This window comes from Mobula birostris, chromosome X, assembly GCF_030028105.1.
Source record: "Mobula birostris isolate sMobBir1 chromosome X, sMobBir1.hap1, whole genome shotgun sequence".
NCBI lineage: Eukaryota > Metazoa > Chordata > Chondrichthyes > Myliobatiformes > Myliobatidae > Mobula > Mobula birostris.
In genome coordinates this window covers 18,408,853-18,436,614 of record NC_092402.1, presented here as the reverse complement: position 1 = coordinate 18,436,614, position 27,762 = coordinate 18,408,853, and the positions used below count along the sequence as shown (strand labels likewise).

General features: G+C 43.3%; 1 protein-coding gene across 6 annotated transcripts in view; it reads left to right on the top strand.

The window, feature by feature from the left end:
* The window catches only part of LOC140191482 (phosphatidylinositol 5-phosphate 4-kinase type-2 beta-like), a 238,037-nt gene that overhangs the window by 142,569 nt on the left and 67,706 nt on the right, over nt 1-27,762 (top strand). For all 6 annotated transcript variants that reach the window (XM_072248931.1, XM_072248930.1, XM_072248933.1 and 3 more), the window contains 2 exons: nt 6,770-6,922; nt 15,529-15,675. In XM_072248931.1, coding sequence (XP_072105032.1) covers nt 6,770-6,922; nt 15,529-15,675 — 300 coding nt within the window. The remainder of the gene's footprint in view (nt 1-6,769; nt 6,923-15,528; nt 15,676-27,762) is intronic.

Genomic DNA, 27,762 nt, shown 5'->3' with positions numbered 1-27,762 from the left:
CATACCCCATTCGTCATTCATTTATTTATTATATATTTTCTCTCTCTCTCCTTTTTCTCCCTCTGTCCCTCTCACTGTATGCCTTGCCCATCGCCCCTCCCCCCTTCCCCTTTTCTTTCTCCCTGGACCTCCTGTCCCATGATCCTCTCATATCCCTTTTGCCAATCACCTGTCCAGCTCTTGGCTCCATCCCTCCCCGTCCTGTCTTCTCCTATCATTTCGGATCTTCCTCTCCCCCTCCCACTTTCAAATCTCTTACTAGCTCTTCTTTCAGTTTGTCCTGACGAAGGGTCTCGGCCTGAAACGTCGACTGTACCTCTTCCTAGAGATGCTGCTGGCCTGCTGCGTTCACTTGCAATTTTTGTGTGTGTTGCTTGAAATTCCAGCATCTGCAGATTTCCTCGTGTGTACCTCTATCCTTTGTTTTGCTGTGAGTACAGTGCCCAGACAGCATCATTTTTACAGTCCTGTTATCTTTTCAACTAAAAAACCTAGTAATTTTATGTCCTTTTTTAAAAAAAAGGTTCTGATATATGGTAGTTGACACAGGACAGCTAATGAGGAAACAGTGACCTTTTCTTCATCTTTCCCACGTGCTGTAGATTATTTTGCTCAGCATCTCTGTTCTTACTCTCCCTGAAGGAACTTAGGACTTGGGAGGGGAGAGGGTGGCTGGCTTTCACCTCAATGCCAAAAATAGTTTCCAATGTGAGATTTCCAAGATGTAGAATTGCAGAAGATAATAATCTTCTGTTGAGAGTAACATTTAATAACTCTCCTTCACAATTAATTTAGTTTATTACAAGCCACAGCTTTAACCAAACTTAAAACTTGTCTGTTTATAACGCTTTGGTCTTTCTATCAGGGATGTCTTACATGAAAATGTAAAAATCTTTTTCACTGTGATCAGATTGCTTTTACTTCACAATAAAATTCTCTACCCTCTTCCATTGAATTTATTGAAACTTCTTCATATTTAAAATTTCTACTGTCATTCTCACCCTCAGCTCTGCTTCTCTCTAGCCACCCCCCCTCATGTTTTTCCTATTCCTTCATGCTCTCTGTTAAAATCTGCTGATATCCTCTTGCATTATTTGTTTTGCTGTTCTTTCTATTGTTTGATTCTGGTTCACATGGAACAGCATGAGAAGTTGATTATATTTTTGTAGTAGGAATAATCTGTATAAATTGAAGTTCATGTCAAATCACTAATTCTGTGCCAAACCATCTGCCGTATAAAGACAGCAAAGGTACACCACTACAGCTTCTGAGTTTCTCTTCTTGTACCTGTGGGTCAGCAGAGGTTGCTGTCAGTTTTGCATAGTATTGACAGTGAACACTAGGTGGGGGAGGGGTTTGTGAAGAAGCAGAAGGTCAGTGGAAGGGTCACACAATTATTAGAACTACAAATTGTTGTTTGTGTGATTTTGCTGCATGAAACTTGGCTGTCAGGTTTACTCAATAAGTATAATATTACTTACTTCGTACCGTCACCCCTCGTGGGGCATAGGCCAACTACAGCAGCTTGTGAGAGTCCTCGGTTGTGGACCAGTCTTTCAAGTTGTATCCAGGTGTGGCCCATCTTCAAAGATGCTTTCTCTTCCAGGGAAGAGGTCTTTGAGCTTCTGTTGGTGCTTGTGTAGCACTAGCTTTTTATGGGATGTGGTTGTTAGCCCCTTGCCTAACCCTCCTCCTTTCGCAACCGGGCTTGGGACCATCCATAGCAGAGTTAATAAGTATAATCACTGAATCTTAAATGAATTCCTTGATTATGAATCACTTTAGGGCATCGCTGGAAGACAAGGCAAGATATATAAATAATTACAAAGCTGGCTTTACCTATATTCAAATCTCAGCAAATGTGATAACCACGCTTCTCTCAAATGCTGAGTAACTTAATTTAGTTTCTGTGAGGATCAATGCTAAAAAGCCTTGGGCAAAACTGCTGTTTTTGTGAGCAGCTTTTCTGAAAGTTCTGCTGTTTAATCACTGGTCGGTGCTGGTGTACTATAAAACTTGATAATTGGACATGTTACGCATGTTGTCAGATCTGTAGATGGAATAAGCAGGCCATTGTTTGCCTGCACAAAATGGAGGGGAAAATATATGTATTTTGGCCGCATTTTGTTTCGTTCTTTACTGTCTACTGTTGCACGGTACCACACTGGAACTTAGAAGTATGCATCGTAGCCACTGTACTGCAGAATGGAATTAGACAAATGTGAGATGCATGTTTATGTACGACAGTATAATGTTACTGCCACTATTATAACAAAACAAGCAGTCGTATAAATATATGAAACAGCAGCAATAAAAGATGAAAAGAGACCAGTGCAGGATGAGAGTGTGTCCGTGAGTTGGGGGAATGTAGGTGGGGGGGGGGTGTGCAGCAGGGCATTCAGACAGGGTGTACAACGTTTGTACATGTATGCTGGGTGGCAACAGGATGTTAAGAAGTCTCACACTCTGAGGGAAGAAGCTCTGGTTCTTATGCTGTGGGACCTTCTGCCTCCTGATGGCAGAAGGTCAGAGAGATTGTAGGGAGAATGGGAGGGGTCTTTTGCTCATCTTTGCAAGTGGTTAGATGAGTTGAATTGTGAGAGGCTACTTGTTATTAGAGAAAGTGGGCGATGGAGCTGGGGTAGCTTTAAGGAAAAATGGCCAGTTGTTTAAAGTCTGAGGCAGCAACTACATTGTGATATTATTTTTCATTACGATGAAGAGTGACTTAGATAATTAGAATTAGGCCCTAAGTTTAAACCAGAGACACAACAATGATGGGAAATCAGGGACACATCAACGGGATCCTACCACTAAACATCCCCCACCACCACTCTCCACTTTCCGCAAGGATTGCTCTTTCCGTGATTCCATTGTCCATTCATCCCTCCCCACTGATCTCCCTCCTTTTACTTTTCCCTGTAGGTGGGACAAGTGCTACATCTGTCCATTCACCACCTCCCTTATCAGTATCCAGGCCCAAAACAGTCCTTCCGGGTGAGGCAGCACTTCACCTATGAGTCTATTAGCCTCATTTACCATATCTGGTGCTCCCGGTGCGACCTCCCCTACAGTGGTTAGGTCCGACTTAGATTAGGAGACTGCTTTAATGAGCACCTTCGCTCTGTCTGCAACAGGCAAGATTTCCTGGTGGCCGACCATTTTAATTTCACTGCCCTTTCCCATTCTGACATCTGGACTATGGCCTCCTCTACTGTCATAATGGGGTCACTCTTAGGCTGGAGGAACGACATCTCGTATTCCGTCTGGGTAGTCTCCAGCATGAACATTGATTTCTCTAACTTCCAGTAACTTCTCCCTCCTCCTCCTCCTCCTCCTCCTCCTCCTCTCTTTTTCCATCCCCTATTCTGGCTCTATCATATCCCTCTGGTGCCCCTCCTTCCCTTTCTCCCATGATCTGCTCTGTTCTACCAGATTCCTTCCTTCAGCTCTTTACCTTTTCCACCTATTACCTCCCAGTTTCTCACTTAATAACCCCCTCCCCCACCCACCTAACTTCTCCCTCACCTGGCTTCAGCATTGCTTGTTCTTCTTCCCCTCACATCCCCACACCTTCTTATTCTGGCTTCTTCCCTTTCCTTCCAGTCCCAGTGAAAGGTCTTTCTCCAAAACATTGATTGTTTATTCCTCTGTAGATGCTGCCTGAGCTGCTGAGTTCCTCCAGCATTTTGTGTTTGTTACTCTGAATTTCCAGCATCTGCAGAATCTCTTGTTCCAGTGCCAAGATAACATACCCATAACTTAGTAACCCAAACCCATGTGCCTGTTTGGAAGTGGGAGGAAACCAGAGCACTAGGAGGAAACTCACATGGTCACGAGGAGAACATATAAACTCCTTGCTCATAGCGGCGAGAATTAAATCCTGATGACAATCACTGGGGTTGTAAAATGTTACGCTAAGCACTACATTCATGGCCTGAAGACGCAGGCTTGAACATTTAGGACTGAGATGAGAAATTTCTTCACCCACACAAGGTAATTGAGACCAGGTCATTAAATATCTTCAAAAAGAAGTCAGATAGAGGCATCATGGAACAGAGGGAGGAGGAAGAAACAGGGTACTGAACTTGGATTGAAGAGAATGAAAGAGGGTCTTGCAGAACTTCCATCAAAGAGGGGAAGAGAACTTCTTCACAGTGGAGTGGAGTATTAAGATGGAGACGTGAGATTGTATGTGCTAGAATCAGGAGTAGTCCGGATGAGGGTCCCAATCTGAAACGTCGACTGTCCATTTCCCTCCACAGATTGTGCTTGGATCAAAATGGAGAAAAAAAAACAATCCTCCACAGATGCTGCCTGATCTTCTGAGTTCCTCCAGTAGTTTGTTTGACACTCCAGGTTCCAGCATCTACGGTCTCTTGTGTCTCTACTAAATTAGTGTAGTGGTTAGCATAATGCTAACATTGATCAGGGTTTGATTCCCACTGTAATCTGTAAGGAGTTTCCATGTTCTCCTTGTGACTGCGTGGGTTTCCTCCGGGTGCTCCCACACTGCATAGACATACAGTTAGGGTTAGTGAGTTGTGGGCATGCTGTGTTCGTGTTGGGTGCATAGCAACATTCGCTGATTTAATTTGACACAAACAATGCCTTTTTTTGTATGTTTCAATGTACCTGTAACAAATGAAACTTATGTTCTTTGGGTGATTACCTTGAAAGGGGGAGTATGTTTACAGTTTACAGAGAGAAACTTCTCAGTTTAGTGGGTTGTGTGTCTTTGAGTTCTCCCCCTCAAACGTGTGCAGGTGCTCTGATTTTGAGTATATTCAAGCCTGAGATAGATAGTTGGATGTGAAAGGGATTGGGGATTGGCTGGGAAAGTGGACAAATTTCATGATCCGTTGTGATCTTACTGATTATATTATGAACACAAGCGATTCTGCAGATGCTGGAAGTCTAGAGCAACACATAAAATTAACTCAGCAGGTCAGGCAGCATCTATGGAAAGGTATAAACAGTAATACATAACACTGAAAACATAAGTTGTAGAGTCCTTGAAAGTGAGTGTGTAGGTTGTGGAACCAGTTCAGCGACAAGGTGATTGGAATTATCAACACTGGTTCAGGACCCTGATAGTTGAAGAGTAATAACTGTCCAGGACTGATGAAGGGTCTCAGCCTGAAACGACCAACTGGTTATTCCCTCCATAGTTCCCTCAGCATTTTGTGTGTATTGCTTTGTATTTGCAGCATCTGCAGAATCTGTTATGTTTGTGGATAGGAGCATGATTATTATTGCCAATGCACTAAATGCAGGTTTTGAGGAAATTGCAAATTGTCTCAATACATTGTGATTTTGCTTAATATTTATTACCCAGTTTTTATATTATTACATAGCTTGAAATGTTTCTGCACACACCTTAATCTTGAAAGATTGAGTGGCAATGTTCTCACAGTTCCGTGTCTGATCTTTCACACCCATCATCTCTATTGACAGCACCTGTAGTCACGTATCTTCACTGGAACATGAGGTGCTGTTGGGAGCAGACAGTGAATGTGGGATGGAGCATTTGATTCTTACTAGGTCCAAAAACCAAATATTGAGAGGTGCCAATGAATGACGATAGTTTAATTAGTTAACAATTACAAAGAATGCCAGATCCGGATGTCGGACTCTACTGATCCCCGAATTACAGATGTTGGGTTGGCAGAGGCTGAGGTTGAAGACCTGCAATCACAAAGGTCAAGGACCGTAGTCGGCGGGCCCAAGGGTGGGGGGATAGGAAGGGGTTTGTTTTTCTGTTGTGTCTGTCTTGTATGTCGGCTGTGTGTTGTCTGCTGAACATTGTGGGCCTGCTGTGTTGGCACCAGAAGCGTGGCAACACTTTTACGGGCTTCCCCAGCATGTCTATGTTGGTTGTTAATGCAAACAATGTATTTCACTGTACTGTGAAATATGTCTACATGTGACGAATAAATCTAATTTAATATTTTCAACATTTAAGACAATTTTGGATAGGGACATGGATGGGAGGTGTATGAAGTGTTGTGGTCCAAGTGCAGAGTAATAGTTCAGCATGGACTAGAGGGACCAGAGTGCCAAGGGTGGTGGTGGTGGGGGGGCGCGGTTTCTGTGCTGTACTGCTCATGACTCCATAAGTTATCAGAGCTAATGTCTTCAGGATAGTGACAGAAAATTTGTTGGGATTGCCTCGATGATTTTATGGAAAATGGCAAGATCTGTTAATCTCACTATCATAAACATTATTGTGTACAATTTATTTTTTTATATTCTTATTGTAACTTATATTTTATATTACACTGTACTACTACTGCAAAACAACAAATTTCATGACAAAGTATATCAATGATAATAAACCTGATTTCATTCTGATTCTTTCTCAATTGTTTGCTATACTTTTTCATGATTTTTAAGGGTTTGTAACTAAATGGGACTGACAAACACATTTAAAACATGCATAAAATATACAGAACAGAAAAAAAACTACCCAATGGCTAGTTTAACATCTTATATAGCCTTCTCCCCACCATACATAGTGTAATCCTATTAGCATAAATTTCCCTTCCCCCTTCCCTTTGGTTTCTTCCCTTTCCTCCTCTCTTCCCCCCCCCCCCCACCCCAGGCTTGTTTAGGTTTCCCTTAAATATATTTCTGTTATCTGTCACAACCACTCCCTGTGGCAACAAGTTCCTGAACTCTGAGATGAGAAGTTACAAAAGGGAACATAAATCACTGATTGAGATGGTATTCCTACAATGTCTAATCAAAACTTGTTTCTTTCTTTCAGAACTCAGTAACACGGAGTGCCCCCATAAACAGTGACACACAGAATCGGATGGGTGCTCGATTCTTAACTACATATGACAAGAGATTCGTCATTAAAACCATAACTAGCGAAGATGTAGCAGAGATGCATAATATTTTAAAAAAGTATCATCAGGTATGCAAGCAAAGATTGATTTCCTTAAGGGCTGTGATCGTGTATATCTGATAGAACCAAGTGGGCTGCGTGTTGGAGCTGTTCAGGTTTTCAGTGAAGCAGAAGACAGAAATACTTTATTGCTTGCGGCTTCGAAACATGTTTGCCAATAAAAATAAATTAAACCTTTTCCATCTTCAAATGCTGCAGTATGTTGAGGAGGGAGGAAGAGATTTATTTCTGACTTTTATACATTTAGTCCACTGCTTAAATGGGTCTGAAACAGGAAGAGGAGTAACCTTCAGCTAAAACTTGTAATATTGGCTGTCTGAATGATTAATTGCAGTGCTCGCACTGGCAATGGACATAGAAGTGACCAGAATAGAGAGTTGTCAAGCAAGTGATTAATAGGGAAAAAAATTATTTGTACACATGTATACAGTGGATTCTGGTAAGCTGGGACACATTGCGATCAGTAGAGTTTGGCCCAATTAAGTGGCTGTCTCAATTAGCCGAAGTTTCATGGAAATAGTTAAGGTATTAAGACAAATTGAGTAGCAAATTATGTATTTAAATGAAATACAGAACAATTTTGAACACTAACAATAGTACTGCAGTACAATAAAACTGTAGTTCCTAATGGTCAACAATGGACAAATTCATCCAATGTACACAATGAACAAACTCAGCGCAGATGCCTCGTGCAGATCACGGACTGCCTTTATACAATTACATCTTGAAATCTCCATTTTCATTGCAACATTCAAAATGATTTATCGATACCTTCAAATTCTTCGCAGATCTTAACTTGTTGAATAGTGAAATCATTTCATTTTCTCGTAGCCGTTTCTGGCATCTCCAAGCCTGAATGTTTGAAACCACAATGAGCAAATGGTTCGGAGATGTCTTACTATTTATTTCTCACCAACTATCAAAGTTTCAAAGGTTTAGTTATTATTAGGTATACAACTCTGAAATTTTTCTTCTCTGGGTAGCCATGAAACAAAGAAAGAAAGCACAATAATCAATCCTCAAATTCCCCCCCCCGCAAAAAAACAAAAACGGAATAGCCACATCAACCCCCAAAACCCTCCTCCCGCAAAAAAAGAACAAAATGGAACAGTCACATTCCCACCCCACCCCTCACCCACACCCAAAAATGAGAAAGATGGAGTGAAAAACAAAGAATACAAAAAAAACTGTAAAACCGAGAAAAGTCTGTAGTCCACGTCCAGATCCAAAACACAGAAAACCTGGGCAATACTCTTCAGGCACAGGGACAGGCTGTCTCCTCTATGGTAGCATAGCAGAACGATCCTCAGCAATGAAAAGACAGGCAGCTGGCACTCACCCTCCACAGTCACCTCAATGCTTCAATCTCCCTCGTCACTTTAATCGGCGAACGATGGAAGTTTTACATGTAACTCCCGCTTCGGCTTGCGGCTTAATATAGGGGGTGATAGACCCCGGCCTGGCCAAACTTAAGAAATCTCGTTCGGGTTGTTGCTACGCGATGTGTCCCCTGTTACAAATCAGTCCCCCGAAATAATAAACGTACACAATATGCGATTAAATGATTAAGCTTTATAATTCTTACTTTGACTATATGGTTAGTAAAGAAATGAAAAAAAGAAAAAAAAAGGGCCCAATCTCATTAAACAGTCTGTTGCGCAATGTTGGAGCTTACTGATAAGTCAATCGACCTCCTCCGATCGTCACTGCCCTTCGGACCCACGCTCCACGTCCACCCCGTCCGGCGGTCTACCAACTCTCTCCATTCGCGTCTTCTCTCCTCATCTCCCCCCATGTCTCCCCAGCAAAAGACTGCGAAAATCTCTCTTCCAGCTCACAAGAAGGAACAACAGCATTCCAAACCCTGTTAGCTCTAGTCATTATCCAAACATTGCTGCTACAAAGAAACCATTACCTTATCAGTGAAACCTTACAGCATGTTACACAGCAGTGAAACCCTACAGCGTGTTACATACAGTTGGTAAATAGAGTGGACTATCGGCTCGGGCCCCACAACCTGCCCGCCTTGAGGTTCACGCAAGTTGCCTCTGTCTCCCAGACTGCTCTCAGAGACTATAGAGTGCTGGAACACCCAAACAGAAAATCACAGATGCCAACGGTTCCTGAATCACATCCAAGGTGAAAAACAAATGCAAAAGACATAAAAGAAGTGAAATACACGGTTTCATGATCTATCCAGAAGATGTCGACCAAAAGAGCATTGTATGCAGGCGCCATCTTGACCAGTGACCATAAGATCAATGACAAAAATAACGCTTTTTGAACACAAGTATGCAACTGACGCTATTTAAAATATTATATAATACTATATAAATTGTTTAAAAATATAAATAAAAGTCTTTGGCTTTGATACACTCTGAAGGGAATCAGTGATCCTGCTCCCGATCTCTTTCCTTCGAAAAAGGTCTTGGAAGTTCTTTGCTCCCACATACTCACAGGAACATAACAAGCTCATAAAGTTATACAACATGGAAACAGGTCCTTTGACACAACTCGATCAACATGGCAATCTACACTTTTCCTATTTGCATTTGTCCCTAATACTCACATAGACGCGTGTGCATATGTACTCACGTATACACACTGTCGCTCACACACACACCACACTCTCGCACTTACTCTCACACCCACTCTCAAACACATCCACCCACACGCACACTCTCGCACTCTCCAAGCACTCCCACAAGCTCTCACCTATTCTCACACACATATACATCTATGTGAAATGCTGCCGTAGAATCCATCGTCAGAGATTCCCACCATCTAGGCTATGCTCTTTTCTCAGTGGGCCAGGCAGCATCTATGGAAATGAGTACAGTTGATGTTTCAGGCCGAGATCCTTCAGCATGACTGGAAAAAAAAGATGAGTAGATTTAAAAGGTGGGGTGAGGGGTGAAGGGAGAGAGAAACACAAGGTGATAGGTGAAACCTGAAGGGGGAGAGAGGAAATAACAAGCTGGGAAGTTGATTGGTGAAAGAGATACAGGGCTGGAGAAGGGGGCATCTGATAGCAGAGGACAGAAGGCCATAGAAGAAAGAAAATGGAGGAGGTACACCAGTGGGAGGCGATGGGCAGGCAAGGAGATAGGTCAGCGAGGGAAACAGGAATGGGGAATGGTGAAGGTGAGGGGGGAAGCATTACTGGAAGTTTGAGAAATCGATGTTCATGTCATCAGGTTGTAGGTTACCCAGATAGAATACAAGATGTTTCTTCTCCAACCTGAGTGCGGCCTCATCGCGACAGTAGAGGAGGCTATAGACTGCCATGTCAGAATGGGAACGGGAAGTGGAATTCAAAATGGGTGGCCATTGGGAGATCCCGTTTCTTCAGGCTCTCGTTATTTATTGCTATTTATTTATATTTGTATTTGCATAGTCTGTTGTCTTCTGCTCTTTGGTTGATCTTTCATTGATCCTGTCATTGTTACTATTCCATAGATTTACGGAGTATAGAACATAGAATAGTACAGCACAGTACAGGCCCTTCGGCCCACAATGTTGTGCCAATCCTCAAACCCTGCCTCCCATATAAGCCCCCGCCTTCCTCTAATATCCCCCTTGAACTTCCCACCCCTTACCTTAAAGCCATGTCCTCTTGTATTGAGCAGTGGTGCCCTGGGGAAGAGGCGCTGGCTATCCACTCTATCTATTCCTCTTATTATCTTGTACACCTCTATCATGTCTCCTCTCATCCTCCTTCTCTCCAAAGAGTAAAGCCCTAGCTCCCTTAATCGCTGATCATAATGCATACTTTCTAAACCAGGCAGCATCCTGGTAAATCTCCTCTGTACCCTTTCCAATGCTTCCACATCCTTCCTATAGTGAGGTGACCAGAACTGGACGCAGTACTCCAAGTGTGGCCTAACCAGAGTTTTATAGAGCTGCATCATTACATCGCGACTCTTAAACTCTATCCCTCGACTTAGAAAGCTAACACTCCATAAGCTTTCTTAACTACCCTACCTACCTGTGAGGTAACTTTCAGGGATCTGTGGACATGTACTCCGAGATCCCTCTTGTCCTCCACACTACCAAGTATTCTGCCATTTACTTTGTACTCTGCCTTGGAGTTTGTCCTTCCAAAGTGTACCACCTCACACTTCTCCGGGTTGAACTCCATCTGCCACTTCTCAGCCCACTTCTGCATCCTATCAATGTCTCTCTGCAATCTTTGACAATCCTCTACACTATCTACAACACCACCAACCTTTGTGTCGTCTGCAAACTTGCCAACCCACCCTTCTACCCCAACATCCAGGTCGTTAATAAAAATCACGAAAAGTAGAGGTCCCAGAACAGATCCTTGTGGGACACCACTATTCACAATCCTCCAATCTGAATGTACTCCCTCCACCACCACCCTCTGCCTTCTGCAGGCAAGCCAATTCTGAATCCACCTGGCCAAACTTCCCTGGATCCCATGCCTTATAACTTTCTGAATAAGCCTACCGTGTGGAACCTTGTCAAATGCCTTACTAAAATCCATATAGATCACATCCACTGCACTACCCTCATCTATATGCCTGGTCACCTCCTCAAAGAACTCTATCAGGCTTGTTAGACACGATCTGCCCTTCACAAAGCCATGCTGACTGTCCCTGATCAGACCATGATTCTCTAAATGCCTATAGATCCTATCTCTAAGAATCTTTTCCAACAGCTTTCCCACCACAGACGTAAGGCTCACTGGTCTATAATTACCCGGACTATCCCTACTACCTTTTTTGAACAAGGGAACAACATTCGCCTCCCTCCAATTCTCAGGTACCATTCCCGTAGACAACGAGGACATAAAGATCCTAGCCAGAGGCTCAGCAATCTCTTCTCTCGCCTCGTGGAGCAGCCTGGGGAATATTCCGTCAGGTCCCGGGGACTTATCCGTCCTAATGTATTTTAACAACTCCAACACCTCCTCTCCCTTAATATCAACATGCTCCAGAACATCAACCTCACTCATATTGTCCTCACCATCATCAAGTTCCCTCTCATTGGTGAATACCGAAGAGAAGTATTCATTAAGGACCTCGCTCACTTCCACAGCCTCCAGGCACATCTTCCCACCTTTATCTCTAATCGGTCCTACCTTCATTCCTGTCATCCTTTTTCTCTTCACATAATTGAAGAATGCCTTGGGGTTTTCCTTTACCCTACTCGCCAAGGCCTTCTCATGCCCCCTTCTTGCTCTTCTCAGCCCCTTCTTAAGCTCCTTTCTTGCTTCCCTCTATTCCTCAATAGACCCATCTGATCTTTGCTTCCTAAACCTCATGTATGCTGCCTTCTTCCACCTGACTAGATTTTCCACCTCACTTGTCACCCATGGTTCCTTCACCCTACCATTCTTTATCTTCCTCACCGGGACAAATTTATCCCTTACATCCCGCAAGAGATCTCTAAACATCAACCACATGTCCATAGTGCATCTCCCTGCAAAAACATCATCCCAATTCACACCCGCAAGTTCTAGCCTGAAAGTCTCATAATTTGCCTTTCCCCAATTAAAAATTTTCCTGTCCTCTTTGATTCTATCCTTTTCCATGATAATTATAAAGGCCAGGGAGCGGTGGTCACTGTCCCCCAGATTCTCACCCACTGAGAGATCTGTGACCTGACCCGGTTCATTACCTAGTACTAGATCTAGTATGGCATTCCCCCTGGTCGGCCTGTCCACATACTGTGACAGGAATCCATCCTGGACACACTTAACATATTCTGCCCCATCTAAACCCTTGGAACTAATCAGGTGCCAACCAATATTAGGGAAGTTAAAGTCACCCATGATAACAACCCAGTTATTTTTGCACCTTTCCAAAATCTGCCTCCCAATCTGCTCCTCTGTATCTCTGCTGCTACCAGGGGGCCTATAGAATACCCCCAGTAGAGTAACTGCTCCCTTCCTGTTCCTGACTTCCACCCATATTGACTCAAAAGAGGATCCTGCTACATTACCCACCCTTTCTGTAGCTGTAATAGTATCCCTGAGCAGTAATACCACCCCTCCTCCCCTTTATCTGCCCTCTCTATCCCTTTTAAAGCACTGAAATCCAGGAATATTGAGAATCCATTCCTGCCCTGGTGCCAGCCTAGTCTCTCTAATGGCCACTACATCATAATTCCATGTATGTATCCAAGCTCTCAGTTCAGCACCTTTGTTCCTGATGCTTCTTGCGTTGAGGTACACACATTTCAGCCCTTCTACCTTACTGTCTTTACACCGTTTATTCTGCTTTTCTTTCCTCAAAGCCTCTATGTTAAATCTGGCTTTACTCCATGCACTTCTTTCACTGCTCTATCGCTCTGGGTCCCAACCCCCTCGCAAATTAGTTTAAACCCTCCCGAACCATGCTAGCAAACCTACCTGCAAGGATATTGCTCCCCCTCGCGTTCAGGTGCAACCCATCTAATCTGTACAGGTCCCACCTTCCCCAGAAGAGATCCCAATGATCTAAAAATCTGAAACCCTGCTCCGTGCATCAACTCCTCAGCCACGCATTCAACTGCCATCTCCTCCAATTCTTACCATCACTGTCACGTAGCACTGGCAGCAAACCTGAGAACGTCACCCTTGAGGTCCTGTTCTTCAGCCTTCTGCCTAATTCCTGAAACTCACACTTCAGGACCTTATCTTTCTTCCTGCCTATGTCGTTGTTACCAACATGTATCATGACTTCTGGTTGCTTTCCCTCTCGTACCAGGATGTCGTGCACCCGGTCAGAGACATCCCGGACCCTGGCACCCAGGAGGCAACAAACCATGTGGGTGTCCTTCTCACGTCCACAAGATCTTCTGTCTGCTCCCCTGGCTATAGAGTCTCCAATGACAACAGCTCTCCTCTTCTCCGTCCCACCCTTCTGCACAACAGGGTCAGACTCAGTGCCGGAGACCCTGTCACTGTGGCTCACACCTGGTTGGTCATCCTCGCCAACAGTATCCAGGACGGTAAACTTATTATTCAGGGGAATGGCTACAGAGGTGCTCTGCACTACCTGTCTGCTCACCTTCGCTTTCCCCCCTCTGACTGTCACCCAACGACCTGCTTCCAACAGCCTAGATGTGACTACCTCCCTGTAGCTCTCATCTATGACTGCCTCATTCTCCCTTATGAGTCGAAGGTCATCCAGCTGCTGCTCTAGATTCCTTACACGGTCTTCCAGATCGCCCAGCCGTATGCACTTCTGGCAGATGTGACTCTGCAGGAGAGGGGAGTTCCCCCAAGACTGCTACATCTCACATGAGAGGCACATCACTGTCTCAGGAGACATTGTAAAAACTAACTGTGAGCAAGCTTGTCCTCTGCCTCTTCTCGTTGAAGCCTCTCGAGTCAAAGCCTCAAAGCTCTACTGACTGACTGGCCATTTTCCACAGACCGCTTTGCTTAAGCTATCCCTCTATTTATCTGTTTGAGCTTTTCAAAATGCTTGGTCATCTGGCCTCGACTGCCCAATCAGCTGCTTTCTGCTGAGTCTGAGCTATTCAAACTTTGATAGTCTAATCAACGGCTTTCTGCTGATCTACTCAAATCTTGATTGACTTGATTGCACAGACCAACTGCCAAAACTGCCAGAATCTCTCGAGTCAAAGCCTCAAAGCTCTACTCCTTCACTGGCCCGCTCACGCACTGGCCGCTTTCCGTTTGTCTGCAGGAAAATAAATCTCAGGGTTGTATGAGGTGATAATAAAATTTACTTTGAACATTCACACACACGTTTAATCAATCTCTCTCTCTCACTCACACACACACTCTCGCATTCACATGCACATACATGCATGCATACTAATAGGCATTCATGTGTGTACATGCGCGCACACACACACTCACTCACTCACTCACATTCACACACAGCTATTGACAGGAAATATGACCTGAAGCTAATATCCCAGAATGACACTTATCACCATATTAAGGATTTAATAAGCCTTAAGAAGTACAATCCTTTTTTTCTCATGCTAGCCTTCTTTTAATTAAAAAAAGTTAACAGTATTTAAAGTTAACAGCTCTACCAATGTTTAATGGATAAAAGTACCGCTTGATGCTGCTGTGTTCTATAGAGACCAGGTCCAAGGTTCATTTCCTTGTCTGTGCTGCAGTAGGGTGGGGGTGTTGCTGGCAAGTGGATTTCATGCTCCAAGATTAAGGAGGGGATAAAGTTGACCAAGATTCTTTAATCACTCTGCAGCAAGGTACCCAAATTTGATATGACCAAGAATGGAGGTCCAAGTGAAAACTGGCTAAGTCCGTTATGAGGAAGAACCTGTTGAAGTTTATTTTTCTTCATGAAATTTTGTGGTCAATACCCAACAAGAGTTGCTTTTGGAAAAGAAGCAGAGAAAATGCCAGCAAGTGGAGGCCAATTCATTAGGTATATTTAAAGTGAAGGTTGATAGGTTTTCAATTAGCAAGGGAGACAAAGGTTACAGGGAGAAGGCAGGAGAATTTGGTTGAGAGGGATAATGAATCAGCCATGATGCAATGGTGGAGCAAATTCGATGGGCTGAATGGCCAAATTCTGCTCCTATATCTTAAGGTCTTATGGAGTCAAGTTGCTTTTTATCTAACTGAACTCTGTTCTTAACTATCTTTTGCTTTTCCTTTGCAGTATATTGTGGAATGCCATGGTAATACACTTCTTCCCCAGTTCCTGGGCATGTACCGGTTAACAGTGGATGGAGTGGAGACGTACATGACCGTAACAAGAAATGTATTTAGTCACAGACTTACCGTCCACAGGAAATATGACCTGAAGGTACTGCTCAGACACAACATGTCACCTTCACTGGAATTTTCTTGTGTATGTCTCTTTCAAAACCATATAAGACACAAGTTGGATCAATGAAGCATAATGATTTCACTGTCAACAAAGGGACTGTACACTGCAAAATAATTGATCCGTGTAATTTCATATATAAAGCTGTTTGAATCTGAATTGCAGGGAAGAAAAGCAGGATAAGATTCTGTGGGTAGACTGAAATATGCTTTATCTTTTGGGAAGTTGTGAAGGAAGAGAGTAAACACCATGCAGTGATTCACTGAGACTGTTCAAGAGGGAAGGGACCTGATAGAGCAACAGGCTGCATTGATGGGAAATATTTATTTAGAAATACAGCGTGGAACATGCCCTTCAACCCAATGAGCTGCACTGGCCAGCAACCCATCTATTTAACCCTAGCCTCTCACAGGACAATTTACAGTGACCAATTAACTGACTAACCTGTATATCTTTGGACTATGGGAGGAAACAGGAGCATCTGGAAGAAACCCATGCATTCACATGGAGGCGGTGCAAAGAGAATACAGTTCAGAGAATTGAACTCTGAACTGTAATAGCATCGCGCTAACCAGTACACCACAAATAAACTCACCCAGTGTAAAAGAGGTAAATACAAAGGCATATAGCTGCAAAAAGTCACCATTGTAAGGTTGCAAAGATCTTTAAAATCTAGAACAAATTGGTCAGTTTATTGGGACATTGGAAAAACTTATACACAAGAGATACTGCAGGTGCTGGAAATCCACACAAAATGCTGGAGGAACTCAGTAGGTCAGGCAGCAGCTATGGAGCAGAATAAACTGTCAATGGTTTGGGCCGAGACCCTTCATGAAGACTGGAAAGGAAAGAGGAAGAAGACAAGAAGAATGTGAGGGGAAGGGAAGAAGTACAAGCTGGCAGGTGATAGGTGAAACCGAGTGAGTGAGAAGGTGGGTGGGGGAGAGGGGATGAAGTGAGAAACTGGGAGGTAAGAGGTGGAAGAGGTTAAAAGAGGTAAAGGGTTGAAAAGGAAGGAATCTGACAAGGGAGGTGAGTGGACCATGGGAGAAAGGGAAGGAGGTGATGGGCAGATGACAAGAAGAGAAGGGGTAACAGCTTAGAACTTTGGTAAGGACTGAGGAAATGTACTTGTTCTTTTTGTTGTGTCTAATGAAAGCTCTCTTGCATTTTCAGTAGCAAATGCTGTAAGTTTTAAGCAGCTCCCAAGTCTTAGCTGTCTGCTTGTCAATACATCCTTTTTATAGAGTAGATGATGAATGGTATACCACTGTGTTGGCAAGTAACTCTTACTAAATTTCTTGTAGTTATTTAACTATGTGATATAGATTAAGTTCAGTTCAGCAGCCACTTAGCAGGGCACGAGATGCAAGTACAGGGAAGATCTGGGTTTGATTTACTGCTGTCGTGTTGAACTGGTTGACTCCAGGTGAAATTATTTTTAAAAAGTCTTTGGTTTTATGCTAATATACTTTTGAGGGAATGAGAGATCCTGCTCTTGATTTCTTTCCATTGACAAAGGTCTTGAAGCTCATATACATGAAGTTGTACAACATGGAAGCAGGCATCTTGACACAACATGACCAAGATGCCAATCTACACTGTTTCCATTTGCCTGTAGTTTGTCCCTTTTCTCTCTAAACAGTTTTTATTTGTGTACCTGTTCAAATGCTTTTTCAAAATTTGTAATCGTACCTGCTTCCACCGTCTTCTCTAGCAGCTTGTTCCATAATTAAGCATCAAACAATTTGTTGGATGAACTCAGCAGGTAGAGCAGTATCTTTTGGAGGAAAGCAATCCTGCAGGGTTTCAGCCCATAACAGCGACAATTCTCCTTTCCTTCACAAACGCTGTTCGACTTGCTGAGTTCCTCCAAAGATTGTTTATTGCTCCAGCTTCCAGTATCCTCATTCCCTGTGTCTCTATCTAATGTTGATTCCTGGTGCTTTTGTGATCTAGAGGTCAAGAATAAGGTGTGAAACTTGTTGTTCACAGCCATTTTATTAAATGTTCCTAAAACAAAGAAAAAAATACAAGAGATCAAAGAAGTCCTGGCCTTCCTCTACAAAAACTAAGTTAAAGTCTGTCCTGAGCCTTATAGGCTCATCAGGCCGGTGCTGATGTCAGTTTCCATGGCGTGAAGCGACTGAGAGTACGAGACTCCACCCCCCCCCTTCCCGATAGGACGCCAGTCTATCGCAAGGTTAACCCCCAGCAATTTTGTCGGTACCCATTTTCAACTGGGTGGACTGGAGTAATCTGTGGTTAAGTGCTTTGCTCAAGGACACAACACGCTCCCTCGGCTGGGGCTACAAAAACTAGCTCCAACTAAAAGGTCACAATGTTCCAGTGATAAGAATTGGCCAATAAAATAGCCAGTTTCAAGTGGTGTGACACCTGTTTCAAAAAAAAACAAGCAACACACATCAAAGTTGCTGGTGAACGCAGCAGGCCAGGCAGCATCTCTAGGAAGAGGTACAGTCGAAGTTTCTGGCTGAGACCCTTCATCAGGACTAACTGAAGGAAGAGTTAGTAAGAGATTTGAAAGTGGGAGTGGGAGGGGGAGATCCAAAATGATAGGAGAAGACAGGAGGGGGAGGGATGGAGCCAAGAGCTGGACAGGTGGTTGGCAAAGGGGATATGTGAGGATCATGGGACAGGAGGCCTGGGGAGAAAGACAAGGTGGGGGGGGACCCAGAGGATGGGCAAGGGGTATAGTCAGAGGGACAGAGGGAGAAAAAGGAGAGTGAGAGAAAGAATGTGTGTATAAAAATAAATAACGGATGGGGTACGAGAGGGAGGTGGGGCATTAGCGGAAGTTAGAGAAGTCAATATTCATGCCATCAGGTTGGAGGCTACCCAGACGGAATATAAGGTGTTGTTCCTCCAACCTGAGTGTGGCTTCATCTTTACAGTAGAGGAGGCCGTGGATAGACATGTCAGAATGGGAATGAGATGTGGAATTAAAATGTGTGGCCACTGGGAGATCCTGCTTTCTCTGGCGGACAGAGTGTAGGTGTTCAACAAAGCAGTCTCCCAGTCTGCGTCGGGTCTTGCCAATATATAGAAGGCCACATCAGGAGCACCAGACGCAGTATATCACCCCAGCCGACTCACAGGTGAAGTGTCACCTCACCTGGAAGGACTGTCTGGGGCCCTGAATGGTGGTAAGGGAGGAGGTGTAAGGGCATGTGTAGCACTTGTTCCGCTTACAAGGATAAGTGCCGGGGGGAGATCAGTGGGGAGGGATGGGGGGGATGAATGGACAAGGGAGTCGTGTAGGGAACGATCCCTGCAGAAAGCAGAGGGGGTGGGGGAGGGAAAGATGTGCTTAATGGTTGGATCCCGATTTTGGATCTCCCCCTCCCCCTCCCACTTTCAAATCTCTTACTAACTCTTCCTTCAGTTAGTCCTGACGAAGGGTCTCGGCCTGAAACATCGACTGCACCTCTTCCTAGAGATTCTGCCTGGCCTGCTGTGTTCACCAGCAACTTTGATGTGTGTTGCTTGAATTTCCAGCATCTGCAGAATTCCTGTTGTTTGCGTTCAAAAAAAAAAACAAAGAAGCTTCTAGAAAAACACAGGAGCAGCTGTACCACAATTACCGGTAAATTCACTGAACAATTACACATATATAGGTGATTATATAAAAATACAAGCAAGCATAGGGAAGTTAAACTACAAAAAAAAAGTAACAGTTCTACACCCTAATCCCTAATCCAACACAGTGGTGGTCACTGTGACAGAACAACCTTGTGATATTAATTAGACAGGTTGGCTCAAAAGTAATGCTCACATGAGAAATGTGAACATTAAAGAGATTTTTGACTTTATAAAATGCTGTTTATGGCCTTCACATCCTGTAGATCTTCATCGACAAATATCTCTGATGTATAGTGACTTTTATCATGTAGGACAGCGGCACTCAATTTGCATCGAACAACCAAACCAGAAGCATGAGAGTCACCAGATAACCTATGGTGATATTGATTGGGAGGTAAGTATTGGACAGACACTGGGAATAAGAAGTACATAAGTAATAGAAAGAGGAGTAGTTCACTGTTCACACTCTTGCTACTACCATTGGGAAGAGGTACAGGAGCCTCAAGTCCCACACCATCAGGTATATATATTATTTACATAGTTAGCTTTCTTTTGCATTTTTTTGTCAGTCTTTATGGTTTTTCACCAATTCTATTGTATTTCTTTATTTTTCTGTAAATGTGTGCAAGAAAATAAATCTCAAGGTATACATATGTAGTTTGATAATAAATTTATCTGGACTTTTAGCTCTGTAACACTTACATGATCACTAATCTCATACACATTTCCTTTAACGTTGAACACTTAAATTGAAGACAGAATAATTATTTTTTAAACTACAAATGAAAGAGCACTAAATGATTAACTTCTGAAGGTTTAAACTGAAAACATGGAGTTGGTTCATGGGTCAGTTTGATAACAGGAAATGTTCAGAATTCCATCTGATTTAAAAATTCCAGCTGTGAGTTAGACAGGTTCCGCTTGTACACTCTTGCAGAGTAAAGCAATTATTTAAGTGTTTACTCTCACTCGCTGAAAACTCCTTCTTATTCTTGACATAGAACAGTACAGAACAGGAGCAGACCTGGTCTGCCCTGTGCCAAGCATGATGTAAAATTAAGCTAAATCTCTTTTGCCTTAAAATGATCCCTATTTGTAAGAGATTCTGCAGATGCTGGAAGTCCAGAGCAACACATATGCAAAATGTTGGAGGAACTGAGCAGGTCAGGACACATCTATGGAGGGCAATAAACAGTCGACGTGGAGTCATAGACTCTGATGAAGGGTCTTAGCCTGAAATATCAACTGCTTATTCCTCTCCATAGATGTTATCGGCCTGTTGAGTGTATGATACATATCCTTTCATTCCCCGCATATTCATGTATCTATATAGAAGCTTCTTAAAAATTACTCTTGTATCTGCTTCCACTGTTACCCTTGGCAGCTTATTCCTGGCAACCAGTACTCTCTAGCAAAAACAGTATTTACCTCATATATCTCCTCTAAACATTTTCCCTCTCACCTTAATGCAGTGGATCTGGAGCCTGCTGATTATAGGGTAAAAATGAACCTAGAGGTGTCAGATGCATGTGCTCTAGTATTTGACATCCGATTTCTAATCTTTGTCATTGCACCTTAACAGAACTTTCTGGGTACAGTTCCTCAAACAACCAAGATCCAGATTGTATTTTCATGATTAATTTGGATATTAGGGGTGGTGGTTGACAGAACTAGAGCTGTTCAATGAAAAGTTGGTCCATGCACATGAGCAGGTTGTGAGTTGTGTGTATATTTTTGGATGTTGCAGTGTCAGGAGATCAGCCTTGGTTATGATGAATAGCTAGCTAATCCTGAAGTCTGCGCTAAAGTAAATCAAGTACCAGTGAACTCTGTCCCAAAGACTTAATGCCATGTAACAAAAATAGGGAAAAGCTGTGAATATATTTCTGTAAGTTATGCAAGGCCATTGTGGTCTTTCCACTGTGCACTGATTAACGAATGCTAAATGTTTAGTTCAGTCCACTGTCAACCACAGTATTTTTCAAATCATTGCAGTGTCTCTGGGAAAGGAATGGAGTGGGAGATACAGATCACACAGTCCAACACTGATGACATGCAGTCTTCTTACATACGCCAGATCCCCTCCAAAGTGGCAATGATAATAGGGACAAAAATACAAGAACTTTTGCAGATGCTGGAAATCCAGAGTAACATGCACAAAATGCTGGAGAAACTCAATAGTCAGACATCCTCTATGCAAAGGAATAAAGAGTCAACGTTTTGACAATCACTTTGGTCGTGAAGAAGGATCTTGGCCGAAACATCGACTTTTTATTCCTTTCCATAAATGTTGCCTGACTTGCTGAGTTTCTCCAGCATTTTGTGCGTGATAATAGGGGAGCAACCATTTCATCAATAACTCCAAGAGATAAGAGGTTCTACTTTATTTTCAGTCTCTGCCAGACAGCCCCCTCAGCCCTACAACCCAGAACAAAACTTCTCACAGCTATAGGTGATGCAATTGAATGTTGGTCGATCTTGTGATTTGAAATCCAGCCTGGAGCACTGTGAAAAAAATACACTCAGTTGCCACTTTATTAGGTCTACTTCAAGGTTCAGCATGTTTTGCATTCAAAGAAGCTCTTCTGCACACCGCTGTTGTAAATTGTAGTTATTTGAGTTACTGTCTCCTTCCTGTCAGCTTGAACCAGTCGGGCCATTCTCCCATAGAACTGCCACTCACTGGATGGCTTTTTGTTTACCATACCATTCTCTGTAAACTCTAGAGCAGGGTTTCTTAACTGGGGTTCCGCGAGAGGTCGTGATTTAAAAAATAAACATCACTTTTTGAACTTTACCTGACACGCGATGCTAGTGCTCATGGTGGTGGGCAGTGACCGAGCAGACCCATTAGCAATCTAATTAGAGGTCTCAGCCCTGTACAGCAGTACACAGTAGGACCGTGTTTATTTAGTTAAGTCCATTCTCTGTTTTTGACGCGAGATAGGGGAGACCATTGATATGTGGTGAGTACTGTATTGTGTGGAGGGGAGGGCGGTAGAATGATAATTGGTTAGTGCCGTATTGAACAGAGGGGAGGATAGTAGGCTGGTGAGAAACAGGAAGTGCACTTTCTGAGCATTGAATGGACTCGCCCAACTTGGGCTGTGATATCAGCCTCTCCCTCCTGAATTACCTCCCCCAACTTCCTTTATGCACTGCCGACTGACTTATGGAAGCAAACAAACTCTACTGGTGGTGTAGAGAATTGGGGGGAGGTTTTCATTTTACACGCCGCAACTCAGCTGCTGGCCTGCCATTTTGCTGTTGTAAACGTTGCAAAAGGTGGACTTTGTCGGTTAGAAGTGAATTGTATTGTGAAGTTTATGGTTTTTTTTTTTGCAGAGTTCTAGTTTAGTTATTTATTATGCTATTCTTTTTTATATTTTATAAAATTGTGTCTTCAGCTATATTTTTATTCCCATTGCTTTGGCTGATGGTTTTTAGTAACCTTACTATTCAACATTGTCAATAAATTTTCATGTTGTAAATAGCATTAATTAAAATTTATTTACAACCTTTATTTAAATTAAATTTACCAAGCTTACCTTTATAAAGATTAAATCCCATTTTGGCTTAAGCCAGTTCTATAACAGAAATTTATTATGTTTGTGTTACGGGTTTTTTAAATTTATGAAAGAGAAAGAAAGATTAATTTCAAGTAAGGTTGGCTAAAAAATATATTCGGTACTCATAAGAGCATTAACAATTATTTTTGAATTGTTATATCTGCAACTTATTGATCATGCTAATTTACCATGAGCTGTAGATGCAATAATTTTATACACAGGGGCTCCCTGAGACCTGAAAAACATCTTAAGGGTTCCTCCAGAGCAAAAGGTTGAGAAAGGCTGCTCCAGAGAGTGTTGTGAGTGAAAATCCCAGGAGTTCAGCAGTTTATGAGATACTCAAACCACCCTGTCTGGCATCAACAATCATTCCATGGTCAAAGTAACATATCACATTTTTGCCCTTTGCTGATGTTTGGTCTGAACAGCAACTTGACCATGTCTGCATGGTTTTGTACATTGAGTTGTTTCCATATGATTGGCTGATAAGATGTTTGCGTTTGTGAGCATGTGTACATTTGTACCTGATGAAGTGGCCACTGTATGTATGGGCCTTGTAATTTCAGATGCCATGGAGTCATTATGTCATACATTATGGAAACAGGCCATTATGCCTACTGGGCCCTAACTAGTGGGCATGTGGACATTAATGCCTATGTGGTTCAAGTGCTCATCTAGACACTTCTTAAAAGCTGCCAGTGATACCATTCTCTCAGGCAATGCATTTCAGATACTCTTCACACTCTTGGTGAGTTCCCCCTCAGATCCCATCAGTGTTTGATGTTGCTGGGCCTGTACTTGCTAGAGTGTAGGAGAATGAGGGGGTATCTCAATATTCCTGGATTTCAGTGCTTTAAAAGGGATAGAGAAGGGGGGAAAGGGGAGGAGGGGTGGCATTACTGGTCAGGGATACTATTACAGCTACAGAAAGGGTGGGTAATGTAGCAGGATCCTCTTTTGAGTCAATATGGGTGGAAGTCAGGAACAGGAAGGGAGCAGTTACTCTATTAGGGGTATTCTGTAGGCCCCCTGGTAGCAGCAGAGATACAGAGGAGCAGATTGGGAGGCAGATTTTGGAAAGGTGCAAAGATAACAGGGTTGTTATCATGGGTGACTTTAACTTCCCTAATATTGACTGGCACCTGACTAGTTCCAAGGGTTTAGATGGGACAGAGTTTGTTAAGTGTGTCCAGGACGGATTCCTGTCACAGTATGTGGACAGGCCGACCAGGGGAAATACCATACTAGATCTAGTACTAGGTAATGAACCGGGTCAGGTCACAGATCTCTCAGTGGGTGAGCATCTGGGGGACAGTGACCACCGCTCCCTGGCCTTTAGCATTATCATAGAAAAGGGTAGGATCAGAGGACAGGAAAATTTTTAATTGGGGAAGGGCAAATTATGAGGCTATAAGGCTAGAACTTGCGGGTGTGAATTGGGATGATATTTTTGCAGGGAAATGTACTATGGACATGTGGTTGATGTTTAGGGATCTCTTGCAGGATGTTAGGGATAAATTTGTCCCAGTGAGGAAGATAAAGAATGGTAGGGTGAAGGAACCATGGGTGACAAGTGAGGTGGAAAATCTAGTCAGGTGGAAGAAGGCAGCATACATGAGGTTTAGGAAGCGAGGATCAGATGGGTCTATTGAGGAATATAGGGAAGCAAGAAAGGAGCTTAAGAAGGGGCTGAGAAGAGCAAGAAGGGGGCATGAGAAGGCCTTGGCGAGTAGGGTAAAGGAAAACCCCAAGGCATTCTTCAATTATGTGAAGAACAAAAGGATGACAGGAGTGAAGGTAGGACCAATTAGAGATAAATGTGGGAAGATGTGCCTGGAGGCTGTGGAAGTGAGCGAGGACCTCAATGAATACTTCTCTTCGGTATTCACCAATGAGAGGGAACTTGATGATGGTGAGGACAATATGAGTGAGGTAGATGTTCTGGAGCATGTTGATATGAAGGGAGAGGAGGTGTTGGAGTTGTTAAAATACATTAGGACAGATAAGTCTCCGGGGCCTGATGGAATATTCCCCAGGCTGCTCCACGAGGCGAGGAAAGAGATTGCTGAGTCTCTGGCTAGGATCTTTATGTCCTCGTTGTCCACGGGAATGGTACCGGAGGATTGGAGGGAGACGAATGTTGTCCCCTTGTTTCACACTGAAATGCAGTTGGTGAGTATGCTCGCAAGGGTACAGCAGTAAAAGTCCGTCAGTATCCTGGGACAGAGGTGAGCTTTCTTGATGCTCCGCAGGAAATAAAGGCGCTGTTGCACCTTTTTGACCAGGATGAAGGAGTTCAGGGACCAGGTGAGATCCTCAGAAATGTGGACACCAAAGAATTTAAAGCTTGATACATGCTCCACTACAGTTCCGTTGATGTAGATGGGGACGTGAGTGTGACTCCTGGCATGCCTGAAGTCCACAATGATCTCCTTGGTCTTCTGGGTGTTAAGGGCCAGGTTGTTGTCGGCACACCACGCGGCCAGGTGCTGTGTGAAGTGTGAGGTATTGCACTTTGGAAGGACAAACCAAGGTAGAACGTACAAGGTAAATGGTAGGGCACTGAGGAGTGCAGTAGAACAGAGGGATCTAGGAATACAGATACAAAGTTCCCTAAAAATGGTGTCACAGGTAGAAAGGGTCATAAGGAGAGCTTTTGGTACATTGGCCTTTTACAAATCAAAGTATTGAGTATAGGGGTTAGAATGTTATGGTGAGATTGTATAAGACATTGGTGAGGCCGCATCTGGGGTATTGTGTGCAGTTTTGGTCACCTGATTACAGGAAGGATATTAATAAGGTTGAAAGCTTGCAGAGAAGGTTTACAAGGATGTTGCTGGGACTTGAGAAACTGAGTTACAGAGAAAGGTTGAATAGGTTAGGACTTTATTCCCTGCAGTGCAGGAGAATGAGGGGAGATTTGATAGAGGTATATAAAATTATAATGGGTATAGATAGAGTGAATGCAAGCAGGCTTTTTCCACTGAGGCTAAGGGGGAGAAAAAAACAGAGGACATGAGTTAAGGGTGAAGGGGGAAAAGTTTAAAGGGAACATTGGCGGGGGGCTTCTTCACACAGAGAGTGGTGGGAGTATGGAATGAGCTGCCAGATAAAGTGGTAAATGCGGGCTCACTTTTAACATTTAAGGAAAACTTGGACAGATGCATGGATGAGAGGTGTATGGAGAGATATGGTCCAGGTGCAGGTCAGTGGGAATAGGCAGAGAAATGGTTTGGCACAGCCAAAAAGGACCAAATGGCCTGTTTCTGTGCTGTAATGTTTCTATGGTTTCTATGGAATATTCTACATTCTAGAAAAATAAAGTTCTAACTTATTCAATCTTTCCTTATAACTCCTGGTCCTCCAGACCCGGCAACATCCTTCTAAATTTTCTGTGTACTCTTCCAACTTTGTTTACATCTTTCCTGTAGGTAGGTGACCAGAACTGCACACAATTCTCCAAATTTGGCCTCATCAACATCTATGTACTACTAAAACTCTCAAGCTCTGTCTGTCTGTCTGTTTGTGACCCCCAGTTAGCGCAAGCAGTGCATTACAGTGGCACTTTTTTTTGGCTAAGTCGAATTAAAATGCGCTAACTTACAGAATGCAGGCAAAGTTCAGGGTTATATATTCATATACAATTGCTCATTCGCCAAAATCAACAGGCTCTCTCTCACCCGAGAGCCAATCCGCCATCATGGAAATCAGGACGCAACAGCCCGACGCATGCGCACAGCCAGCCTCAGCAGCGACACCTATCGGAGCAAAAGGGCAGGGCAGCTCTATTTCGAGGGACCACATTCTGCTAATCCCCACTATCAGTATGTGCAGGATTGGGACAGATCTAACTGCCACCCATCAATAAGAGATAATTAAATCTTATTGTAATGATGTACTTCGAGACACCCACTTTGCTGCAGTCAAAGGACAGCGGTGACTATATCACATCCATTTAGGAGAGCGCCAACCACATCATCAAGAATAATCAGCATCCTTTGGTGTTACTGCTTCGTATCTTCTATCCAGCATTAGAGTAAAAAAATGGTCAGGCTAATTATGCCGCATGGAAAGGGAAGGGGGACATTATGGTCAAGAGATGACACTAAACATTGTTGGGAAGCAGCAAGGAGAGGGAGAGAACAAGAATCAGATGAGGCCGGGGCCGCGCGACTCCAGGATCAAAGAGTCAGGACAAAAAAAGATGAGAGAAGAAGAGACAGAGGAGGAGAGGCATGCACGTCTCCAGGATCAGAGACAAACAACAAACAGCAGAAGAGATGAAGAGACGGGGGATGAAAGGACTGCACGTCTCCAGAATGACAATGAGAGGCACAAGGCTGGCAGATAAACCAGAAATGATGCCATTAAAAGTGTCCTTCATTAAGCGAGGAGCAGCAATATTTGCTTTGCTACGCGTCGTTCTTCTTTAACAAACTGAGGATTTCTACTTCAGTTTCCAAAGCAAAGCGATACCAATAGCATTCAGGAAAATTTAATGTTCATTCTGGTCACATCAGACTGCATTACCCTTCTCTCAAAGGGTGCCCCAATGGGTCACCCGGTTGTCTAGTCTTATATAATTTCAATATAACATCCCAACTCCTGTACTCAGTACATTGATTTATGAAGGACAATGTGCCAAAATCTTTCTTTACAAACCTCTCTAACTGTGACCCCACTTTCAATAAATTATTGACCTGTATTCCCAGATCCCTTTTTTCTACCACCCTCCTCAATGCCCTACCATTTATTGTGTAAGACCTACCTGGTTGGTCCTACCAAAGTGCGACACCTTGCACTTGTCTGCATTAAATTCCTTCTGCCATTTTTCAGCCCACTTTTCCAGGTGGTCCAGATCCCGCTGCAAACTTTGATAGCCTTCCTCACTGTC